This window comes from Amphibalanus amphitrite, unplaced genomic scaffold (assembly GCF_019059575.1).
Source record: "Amphibalanus amphitrite isolate SeventyFive unplaced genomic scaffold, NRLGWU_Aamphi_draft 000999F_arrow, whole genome shotgun sequence".
Classification (NCBI taxonomy): Eukaryota; Metazoa; Arthropoda; class Thecostraca; order Balanomorpha; family Balanidae; genus Amphibalanus; species Amphibalanus amphitrite.
The window spans coordinates 40244-51289 of record NW_024882493.1 but is presented as its reverse complement, the minus strand read 5'-3'; the positions used below and the strand labels follow the sequence as shown (position 1 = coordinate 51289).

At 48.6% G+C, this 11046-nt stretch overlaps 1 protein-coding gene across 1 annotated transcript; it reads right to left on the bottom strand.

The window, feature by feature from the left end:
• Positions 1-216: 216 nt before the first annotated feature.
• LOC122369021 (glutathione S-transferase Mu 1-like) lies at positions 217-3291 on the bottom strand. The gene is made up of 3 exons (XM_043343379.1): positions 3057-3291; positions 1728-1925; positions 217-834 (listed from the first exon to the last, which is right to left on the bottom strand). Exons 1-3 carry the CDS (start codon positions 3159-3161, stop codon positions 481-483), a joined length of 657 nt encoding a protein of 218 aa, XP_043199314.1. The 5' UTR covers positions 3162-3291; the 3' UTR covers positions 217-480.
• Between the last annotated feature and the right edge of the window lie 7755 nt (positions 3292-11046).

Sequence of the window (11046 nt, the reverse complement as noted above, 5' to 3'; positions counted from 1 at the left end):
TCTGGCGTGACAATGGCCGATCAGAAGCATGCGCATCTTGCACCAAAAATAACCAGTTGATCGCTCGACGTTCGAAAAAAAATTGAGATATTCGGGTGCATGTGCTTGACTTAAACATACGGTTACTTATTCGACTGCTGCATCATCGAACAACCGGGGGACCCCGGACCCGCGACCTACTTCCCTGAGAACTTCAGTAACGACCAAACACACGACCTTAGCAACGTTATTTATTGATTTTACGTCATTTTATGACTAACAGCAGTTAGAGCCAATGGCTTTGACACAAAGCGCCCAAAACAATGTTTAGACGACCCGGAATGTCATGTTTGACAATATCAGAGATGAACGAGTTTCAATATCACCCACAGAGCTCGGCTTCCTGAGTCTGTCCCCACCGACTGTCCCCCAGATACCCTGACTGTGATACTCATGACGTCAGAAGCTCGACTCTGAGTCGTCTCACGCTGGGAGAGCGCCTCACTTGGCGGCGCCGAACACCGCCATGTGGGCGTTGATCGGCTTGATGAACCGGTCGCTCTCCATGTACTTTTTGATGTTGGGCAGCGCCTCGAACCGGTCTACCAGCTGTTTGAGGTTGTCGGATCCGTCCAGCACCTTGGGCTCCAGCTCGCGCCAGTTGGTCAGCATGTCGTAGGCCATGACGTCCACATAGGTGATGCGGTCGCCGAGGAACCAGGGCTTGGAGCCCAGGTAGGCGTTCAGCTGCTGGCAGTAGGTGGTGGAACGCTGCACCGCCTCTGGCAGGCCGGCCTTGAAGCCCTCCTCGGTCTGGTAGCACAGGTCAAAGAACCATGTGCGCACGTCGATCACCTGGAACCAGACGGGCGAACGTCAGACCAGCCTTGGTCAGACCGAAATCCCGATCACTTTGTTAGTTAGTTTTAGGTACACTCGGGGGCAGATTGATGTTCCACCACTCCCTACCCATCGGGCTCCAATGGCTCAGCACTGGCTGCTGCCAGTGTTGCCTGCCCTCAGCACTGCTCAGCACTGCCTGCCAGTGCCAGTGCTGCCAGTGCTGCCACTGGCAGCAGCCAGTGCTGAGTCATGGGAGCCCGATAGGCAGGGAGTGGTGGAACATCAATCTGCCCCCGAGTGTACTACATTTTATTGCCGATTAGTTTTTTTACGGTAGAGGCACGTAAGTCGTTAATTTATTTGATTTTTTTTTCGAATGAACCATCGGACTACATACACTCCAGGTAACTCTCAGATGTGACAAATCCAATCCATTTTTACCTCAAGGTGTAATAGATGCAGCATCTATCTATGCAGTATGCAGATGCAATACATAGATGCTGGATAGTGGATGCCTATTTGTCTCAATTGCTGTAGGCATGCTGACCTGTTATATAATTACGTTGTAGAAAATGCCGCTTACTTTAGTGTAAATTAAAAAAACTAAACATGGAGCTTTAACTTCAGATGGTGGTAGGAGTCTAGCAAGAAAAAAAAACTAGAAATTCATTCGATTAATCTCAAACTACGTCGGCGAACATACGACGGAAAAAGGAAGGCCGTGACGGCATTGAAAGGCGCTACGACGAAAAATTGACGACGTTGCGAAAAAGAGTAGGCAATCAAATCCAGAATCATACAAACATCTGGTGAGGTAAACATTTTAGCGGCCAGTTCAGCTCTGAATCGCACGTATATTTATAATTCCCCCGTTGAACACGTCCTTCGGCACCGCCTTGACTCACCACGCCCTCTAGCATGTCCAGCTGGCTGGCCTCGGCGTCGTTTTTGGCGGCCATGTTGTACTTCCTCCCCAGGTGTCGCACGATGGCAGAGCTCTGCGTCAGCTTCTGGTCGCCGTCCACGTAGTAGGGCAGGTTCGGGAAGGGCAGGCCGTGCGGGTTCTTGGCCTTCTCCTGGATCCAGACATCCTCGGCTCGCAGCTGCCGGGGTGAGAGAGATGGAGTGAGTGTATTTGGGGTTTGTAAGGTGATGTGGGCCGGTTGGGCCGGTCGTAAATGCCACCATCCGTCAGTTGTCACCAATGTCAACCACTCAGACACGCTCACAGACTGCACTAAACTGGACGTGAAGGGGAAAGAAAAGGCGGGAATTGATGCAACGTGAAAAGAAAATGTATCTTATAAAAACATCGGATGAGCTGTGTCACTTATTGCAGTGTAATTCAACCAACACAAATATTTCCCCGCAATGGACCAAAACATGCCCAAAATTCCTAGATAATGTCCGGGTGGTGCATGAGTCGAATCAGTCCGGTGCCCGCTGACGTTTGATCGCAGACGAACGATGCTGCCGCCGTATCCGTCATCGGACTTGAACTGGGCCTTACGGACTGCATTCTCTGACACTCCCAGTCCAGACACACAAACAAACAAACACTCAGAACAGGTCAGGAGAGGCGAAGGGGCCGGGCGAGGCACGGAGCACCGTCGCCGCGACCCGACCCTGGGCCTGGATGCGGCGTTCGGCGCTGACTTCTGAGTTTTGATAGACAGGAGAATAACGATATGATGATAAGTAAAGATAATTATTAAACCAATTTAAGAACTTTCTCGCTTTAAGTAAGTGTTTGCGACACGAACCTCATAAAACACCTCTAGTTTACACTACGATCATGCTCTTTTGCCATCATACGATAAATTTTTGGTCGAACTGGGATTCGAACACAAGACCACCCATTGAGAACATGACATGGTGTCATTTATGGGGATGCGATGCATCTTGAGAAAGGGTGGATGGGCTCTTCATTTCGATTCCTGAAATGTGATTAAATGTTCTGGCTATGGATCTATATATTTCATTTATGAACATCTCTAGAAAATAATTTTGAAAAACAGGCGGGATAGTCACCTTTCCACGACGATAATGATAAGCAGCCTTACCATTACAATAAACGCTACGCCTTTGTCTAATTTAACACTAGAATAAATCGAAACGTTATGGGAGAGGTCACCTCACGGCTCACGTTACCTTGATTTGGAGGGTCATGATCAATGCTTTCATCCGCAGCAATCACTATCAGTGGACAGGATCAGGATTAGAACTGAACCCACCTGGTCAAACCTGTTGTCCTGGTACTCTTCTCCTGCCAGCTCCAGCAGCAGCCGGCAGGGCTGGCCAAGGCCCTTGATCGCCCAGTAGCCGAACACGGTAGCCATTACTGCGACCTTTGTGATCTTTCAGACACCCCGCAGCTTCTCTCACCGGCCACAAAACGGTCGATGCCGGCCGCCGGTATCTCCGCGCATGGGACGCCGCCAGCGCCGCCTCCGCGTGGCGCTCATAGCTGCCGCAGAGGCGCGCCCAGGCAACGCTCAAAGGGGGGGGGGCAAAGGACCAATCTTAGGTGAGCGTGGTGGCTCACCGTTACTCATTTTATCATTCGGATTCGAGAGATGATATACAGTCAAGCAGGAAGCTCACCACGGTAAAATGTGAGATTTCAAGTGAAAAGCTTGCGAGCCATGTTACTGGGAACGCCGCTGACGTTGTAGGTTGTCCCCGGTTCCCGTCCCCCCGATACGGAGCAGACTGCGAACTCAAGGTCAGCCGCTGTATCCAGGGGGCGGCGACTCGTCGCCCGCGTCTGTGTGTGTGCAGGGAGGGGGGGGGGGGGTGATTAATCGGCATATACCGGTACGCGGTGCATGGGATGGCAACAGCACGGGTAGATACACTAAACACATTGCACATGAATGTGTATTGCAGGAACTCGGGATGCACTACATGGGGCGTGGCCTCACCAGTGGATGTGGATGACCAGAAACCGCCATAAGTTACGGACTCGCTTTATGAAACGAGACCCTGCGCTATAAATAAACATTAAACAGACCCCAACAGGGCGTGGGATGATTCTAGCCTCTGTTCATGTGTCGCTTGGTGGAACTAATCCGTGGAAAATTTTCAAAACTCTCCCCCTCGTAATTTTCTTCCAAATCAATAAAACGTGAATTTCATTAGAAAATGGTAGAAAATGGCCAGGGGATCAGCATAGCGATCCCGGTGCTCTCAGGATCGCTATGCTGTGACAGCCGAGTTGCTAAGCTCGCATAGTGCCGAGCTGGTTCGGTTCACAGCCGCCGGCGGTGGCATTGCGGCACAGTCTGCCTTCTAAAGGGGCTGGTCAAGACACTGCACATTGCACAACGCAATACGAATAAGATAGAACTAAGAAGCCAGGGATTTGCTGAAATCAAACGATTTACGAAAGTCGCATCTGCAGTTCGTAAGAAGTATCGAACACGTGTTTGCAGACATGGGAAGGTTACCTACAAGATGTGAGGGTTTGATACTAAGTTGAGTTATTTCATTGATTGCAAAGAAATTCGAATTGAAATTAGTCGATTATTCTTTAACAAATAGATACTAACATTTTTTCCAAACAATGCACTCTCACTACTTAGAAGTTACATTGTGAAAATATATTTATCACAAATTAACCCTTGCCGGACAGGCCATTTTGCGTCCTTCGACGACACAAGGGGGGGGGGGGGTAAGAAATTACGAGCCCCCCCTCGCGTTTGGTCCCTGATCGAGCTAGAGCTTCGCGAAAAAAAAAAACAAGCGTGTTACCCGCCCCGAGAGGAAGCCGATGGTGCCCAATTTTAAAGGGACCCTCCCACCTTAACATTAGTTTTGAGTTGAGATAGCCAAGTTTGCGGCCAGGCTCAGAAACCACCATTTATCCTGGTCGCAGCCCCCGCAGCTTTATGGTGTTAAAGAAATTTCTTTCCTTTACTTGCAGGGTGGGACCAGCGTGGTCCCTATCTCTTAACCATTACGGGAATCTGATGACGTCATCAGGCTTTCGAACGTCCGTTTACCACGTCACGACACACAATTTTTTTTTGGAAAATGACTTTTTTGGAAGTTCTAGACCTCGTACGGAAACAAAAATAGCACCATTCGATTTGCCGTGAAAAACTGCATCAGATAGACACCTTTTTAGGCCTTAACAACCAACTTCAAAATTTGACCTCACTTGACCTGACCTTGACCTGACCTCGACCTGAAATTCATCCAGAGGTGGTCCATATCACTTATTGAGTGTGCCTATTGAATTCTATGAGTAAAATGACCCATAAAACATGTGTCGCACATGCCCTTTTCTATATTTTGTTTTTTGGTGACCTGACCTGACCTGACCTGACCTTGACCTTGACCTCTGAATGATATTGTATGCAACGAATATTGTCTTGGTAGCCTAAGAACACGTTTTGGGCGATCAGTCTCAGTCCATGACTCCATTCTTCGGCAACTACGGTGCAAGGCCGATACTGTAGAAACTTGCAATTTGTACCCTTGACCTGACCTTGACCTTGACCTCAAACTTTAAATTAAGTACATGTTTTTAGTAGTTCGTGATGAGAGCTTTCGATTGGCGTTTGAATTTTCCAAATCGGACCGTTAGTTCGGGAGATAACAGGGGGTAAAATTTACCCCCCCCCCCCAGCCCCGCGCGTTCGGCTGGAGACCCCAGCCCCGCGCGGGTTAACTAACAGCTGCGCAGGAAAATGTTAAAATCATTGACAAGACCTGAGTATTGCAGACCTGAGCCATTCGAATATAAGTCCGACACCGAATCAACCTAAAAAGGAGTGTGTATAGCCATAGGACACACGTCATTGCAGACGCTGAAGCTGACTGATGACTCGCCTGTAACATAAAATGCAGGCCCAAATTAACCCTCGCCCATGTAGGGGGGGGGTTGGTGCAACCCCCCCTGAGGCTTTTCGGAAATAGTGCTAAAACGGCGGCGCGCAGCGCCGCCAAATTTTGGGTACCTTATGGGGCAAACCTTGCGCATCTTTTGATAAAAAAAATTGACCGGGTCATGTCAGGTCACGGAGTTATGACGTCACAAAGGGAACAGCCTCCGGCCGGATTTTCACAAACTGAGTGCCAACGCCCGAGGTTTCCTGCCGGTGGTACGGACATCGGTTGATGGATCGTGATGAAACTTCCGATGCATGTTGGGGCAAGTATTGGCTATCATATGGTATAAGAAACTTGACCGGGTCAGGTCAGGTGACGGAGCTATGACGTCACAAGAGGAACAGCGTCCGGTACTATTTTTGAAAAGCGCCCGAACCACTATTTTGCTAATTCTTGTCACCTCAATGGGAATATGCAGCAATATTAGCTTCTATAGGGAGCAAATGGACCTCCCAAATCCAAAAATACAATCAGATTTCAAAAACTTAACCCTCGCATGTGTGCGGCGTTTGCCAGCTTCTAATGTGTAGGGGGGGGGGGGGTCGGTTGGACCCCCCCTTGCCGTTTGGCCCCTGGTCGAGCTAGAGCTTCGCGGAAAAAACGAGCGTGTTGCCCGTGACGAGAGGAAGCCGATGATACCCAATTTTAAGGTCCTAGGTCATTGGTTGACCTTCCAGGTCAGGTCAATGACCCAAAAGTCGGGAAAATCGGGACCTGTTAGAAAGTCGTAAAGTGTGGCTGCTAAGGGGTTTTTCGGGGTGCTGATCACGAATATCGTGTTAGTTTTGATCACAGATGATGTCTTGAAGCATTTAGACCAGGTCGGGTCAGGTCAGGTCAGGTCAACCATTAGGCGTCGTGACGGGTATTCGTAGTACGTGTCAACCGCCTCTGACAGCTTCGTAACATGTTACGAAGTCACCAAAACTACTTCGTAAATGTTCAAATGGTTGCTAAATTCGAATTCAGCTCCAAAAACTAGCCTAGAAACATGTAAAACTCGAAAAAGTGACCCGAGGTCACCCGAGGTCACCAAAGGTCAATGACCTGACCTGACCTTCAGGTGACCTTGACACACACGGGAGTAACATCAAATCACATGTTTGAACGTTTGAAACCACGAAAAGCTTGCAAACACGCGGCTAGTGCGAGCCGACATACGCGAAATCGCGATTCCGGCCAAACATGGTCTCGGAAAAGAGGTCACAGGTCAAAGGTCATTTGGGTCAGGGTCATGAAATTTTCAGGGTAGGTGTGAAATTGATCAATGCGAGGGTACTGAAAGTTTCGTCGCGATCGGCCGCTTTTTACGCGAGTTATTCGCGAAAAACCATGGGGGGGGGTCCATCCGACCCCCCCCTACACATGCGAGGGTTAAATTTTGATTTTTCGAATTTCTGCCGCCGACTGTGACCTTGCCGACTTCCGGCGCTCCCAACGCGCCATTTTTAGAGCTAGGGAAACAAAATACATACCAAACGATAGAGAATTGATCAAGGAACACGATAGTGAAGGTTTCAAGTCGATATCTCCCACCGTTTTGCCGCCATCGCCGCGGAAAATTGAAAAAAGTCTATTTTTCCGAAAATTTGACCTTTGACCGGTCAAAAGTAGGTCAAATGTTGACCTAGGACCAAAAAATGTACCACCAATCGCGAGATCTCGGCGAGAGCAATCCGTTGGTCTTTTTCGCTAAGCTCTACGACGCTCCGTTTTCAAACGCCAAGGGGGGGTCGCACCAACCCCCCCCCCCCCCTGCATGGGCGAAGGTGGCAGATCGCCGTTTACGGGCGAGGGTTAACACCTGCCAACTAACCCTGCTAACGGGGTAATTTGACCGCTTTGCAGACCTTTGTAAAACGTCAAAATTTAAGCATAAGTAGTTTCTGTATCATTTTCAGTTTACTGTACGGCAAAGTAAAATGAATGTGACACCTGCCGGGTTGAAAGAGTGCAGAAATATGTCGCCAATTTTGAGATACAACGATTTCTAAAAAAAGCGGCCAAATTGTCCCATCCTCTATGCCTATATTATGTACCTACTAGCGAAAAAAAAAAACAGAAGGTGAATATACCTTATACAGAAGGTGACTAGTTATGGTGGAGAAAGTCGTACAGGAACACTGTAACTTTTAACCCTATTCCTGGCGGGGGGGGGGGGGGGCCTCAGGAGCCTCCCCCCCCTGAGGTTTTTTGGTTATTTCTCCCAAACGCGTTGAGTTAGGAAGCTCAAATTTTCTGACTTTTCTTAAAAGGCTTCTACGCAACATGTCTGAAAATTTTGAGTTGATCTGACCTCAGGTCAGGTCACCAGAGGCGGTTTGGTGACCCTAGCTCAGAAAAGTTTGCAATCACGCCAGAGCTAGAGTTTTTGACCGATCAATTTCTTCTCTTCAGGCTTTAGTTAAGGTACCAGTATGTGCAATTTGTATATCTCGGAATTTTGATATCAGTGACCTAAGGTCAGGTCAGTTTCGCGACCTCCCCATTATGTCAATGGGGGAAAAATCAACTCCCTGTTTTTACCACTAAAACGGGTCGGAATGGCCCCATATACCATACATGACTTCATATACGATCAACCTTCACTACCTTGAGGTCTGTTTTGCTGTTGGGCAGCTGTGAGGTCATGTGACGTCATCAAAGGTCACCAAAGGTTTTTGGCCAATAACTCCGTACAGGAACAAGATACAGGCGCGTGGATGGTCTCATTGTGTTCAGCTCGTCAAGACGCATCGAATGATATACATGATGACCTCGAGGTCACGTGACCTGAGGTCAACCTTTGACCTTGACCTTTCGAGGTCAACATATATATCATTCGATGCGGATTGACGAGAGGATCACGATGATGCCCTTAGTTTGTTCCTATCTTGACTAATTCGAAAGTTATTCGAGAAAAACTCTCTCCATATCTAGCGCCGCCATTTTGACTTTTTCGACCCCTGTGACGTCATCTTTGACCTGACCTGAAAATGACCTGTGTAAAAATTGTAGATCTTGACCGTGCGTATCCGATGCCGTTTACCGTTTGTCGCTGCGATGTGTAGTTTTTTAGATCTGAAGGGGGGGGGCAGAATCGCCCCCCCCCCCCCCGTCAGTTTCTTGTCCCGGCGGAGCCCGCCAGGAATAGGGTTAAAACGTAAAAAAGCATGGGTGTATTGCAAATTCATGACGGACGCAACAAGTATAGGTACACACTTAACAAGTAAGAACAAAACAAAAATACCTATACGATTGACCACACACGAAAAGCTACAAACATGTTAGAGAGGCTCACGGGGATAACAAAACGCCATAAAAGACCCGGTAGGCCACCGTATTTAGGTCACGATAGGTCACGTCACGTGCAGGTCCTCGCGGGGTTATGCCAGGTCAGGTCTGGTCACGGCAGGTCACAGCGTCACGTCTGGTGCTCTGCTGATGAGGAGGCTGACGCAAACCCCTTGTCTGAAATAACACGAATTGATTTGAATTAGGCATGCTAAGAGTTGCGAATGCAATTGTTTACCTGAGCACTGAACCACGATAAAAATACGTTCATGGTATAAAAGAAGCTTATTAAAATAATTAAAAGCCCGCCATTTTGACACCTTTGATAAAGACGATGCAAAAATAGAGCAATAGATAGCCCGCCTATTATTTTTAGCTTACCTTCTCCTGAAACAGTACCGGCGGAACACCTTCAATTAAGGGGGGGGGGGGGGGGTGGCACTGCCGACTTTTGGTCCCATTCTTTCCGTGCAACGCCCATAGGGCTAATGTTAAAATGCCAAAATCAAAGGGGGGCACGGTGCCCCGGTGCCCTCCCCGTTCCGCCGCCTATGTCCTGAAAGTCGTTTGAGGTAGTGCGTGCATCATCGTATTTTTGAACTCAACTGATTACCTAAATCATTGGACAAATTTGTGTAACATGTAGTGTTTCTGTAGCGAGGGGATTTAGAGAAAAGGAAGAAAAGAACTTCATCTTGCGGTTCATCAAATACTGCGGTCCACTGTTGTTCGGCTGTTGTAGCAGAGAGAATAATTCGCTGCTGTAATGCTGTCGGTAGTAGAGCTGGTGATACAGGGGAACCTGAGAGTCGTTGAAGAGATCCTGAGATAGCTATAGAGAGGGATCCAGATGGTGATTACGGAGCGAGCGAAGCGAGCGTAGTCTTTCCTTAGATTAACGGAAATTTCTGAGTATGAGCGGCCGGCCGGCCGGCCGGCCGTGGTCACGCTTTTGCGAGGCTTATATCTCAGCAACCACTTGACCGATTTACACGCGGTAATTTTTGTAGGGTAGCTTCATTCCTTCTACCAAGTATTGGACTATTCCTGATGCATGTGGGTGACCCCTTATGCACGTGCCACGTGCAAAACGAAGAGGTGTCCGTTTTGTAATTGTTGCAATATCTCGGTAACTACTTGGCCGATTGCGCTGAAAGTTGGCATGTTGGTAGGCACCCACTAGGCACTGCCTATACATGTGCCAGAGTTGGGGTGCTGCTGCACGTGCGCACGTGCAGGGGTCGTTTCCAGATCTCGGGAACGGCTGGACCGATTGCGCTCAAATTTGGTACACGGTTAGGGACCGGTTAGTAGGGTGCCGTGCACAAGTCAGTTGGGACCCATTTTGCACGTGCGCACGTGCAGGGTGCCGCTTCCAGATCTCGAGAACGGCTGGGCCGATTGTGCCCAAATTTGGCACATCGCTAGAGACCAGTTAGTAGGGTGCCGTGCACAAGTCAGTTGGAGGTACCCCCTCGCAATTTCGCACGTGCAAGGCCCACCCTCTCGCTCGCTCCGTTAGTCGCCCCAAAAGGCGTTATACTGGTCTAGGGATCCGAGGTATGGATCCAGATGATAGAGATCTTGAGAGAGACGAGATCCACCTGATAGAGAGATGTAGACATAGATCCTCCTTGCGTACAAATACATCTGATGGAAGATGCTTTTTAATTTAGAGGCTTGATGATTCTGTTCATTGTATAGACCATGATGCACGAGATGCTTCTTCACTGCTCGGATTAGGGATAGAGGGATCCGATCAGCTGGGTTTGCGGCACAGTTGGGCAGGTGAAGGACAGGGCATTCGAAGTCCCGATGACCACTGCCAAACTTATGGGTGGTAATTACATTGATTAATTGAATGTGATCATTCGTCCAGTCACCCATTCCTATATCACTGGCCTCCCCATTACGAAAATTGCCCACTTAATTCGTATTAGCGTTGCTAGTTTTAACTGCCCTCGAGAATCATTTGTTCGACTGCCGTAACCGAATTCTATCAAATTCCTATCGGCCTTATTCTAAGATTCATGCGTCGTCATTCTCACACCCTTG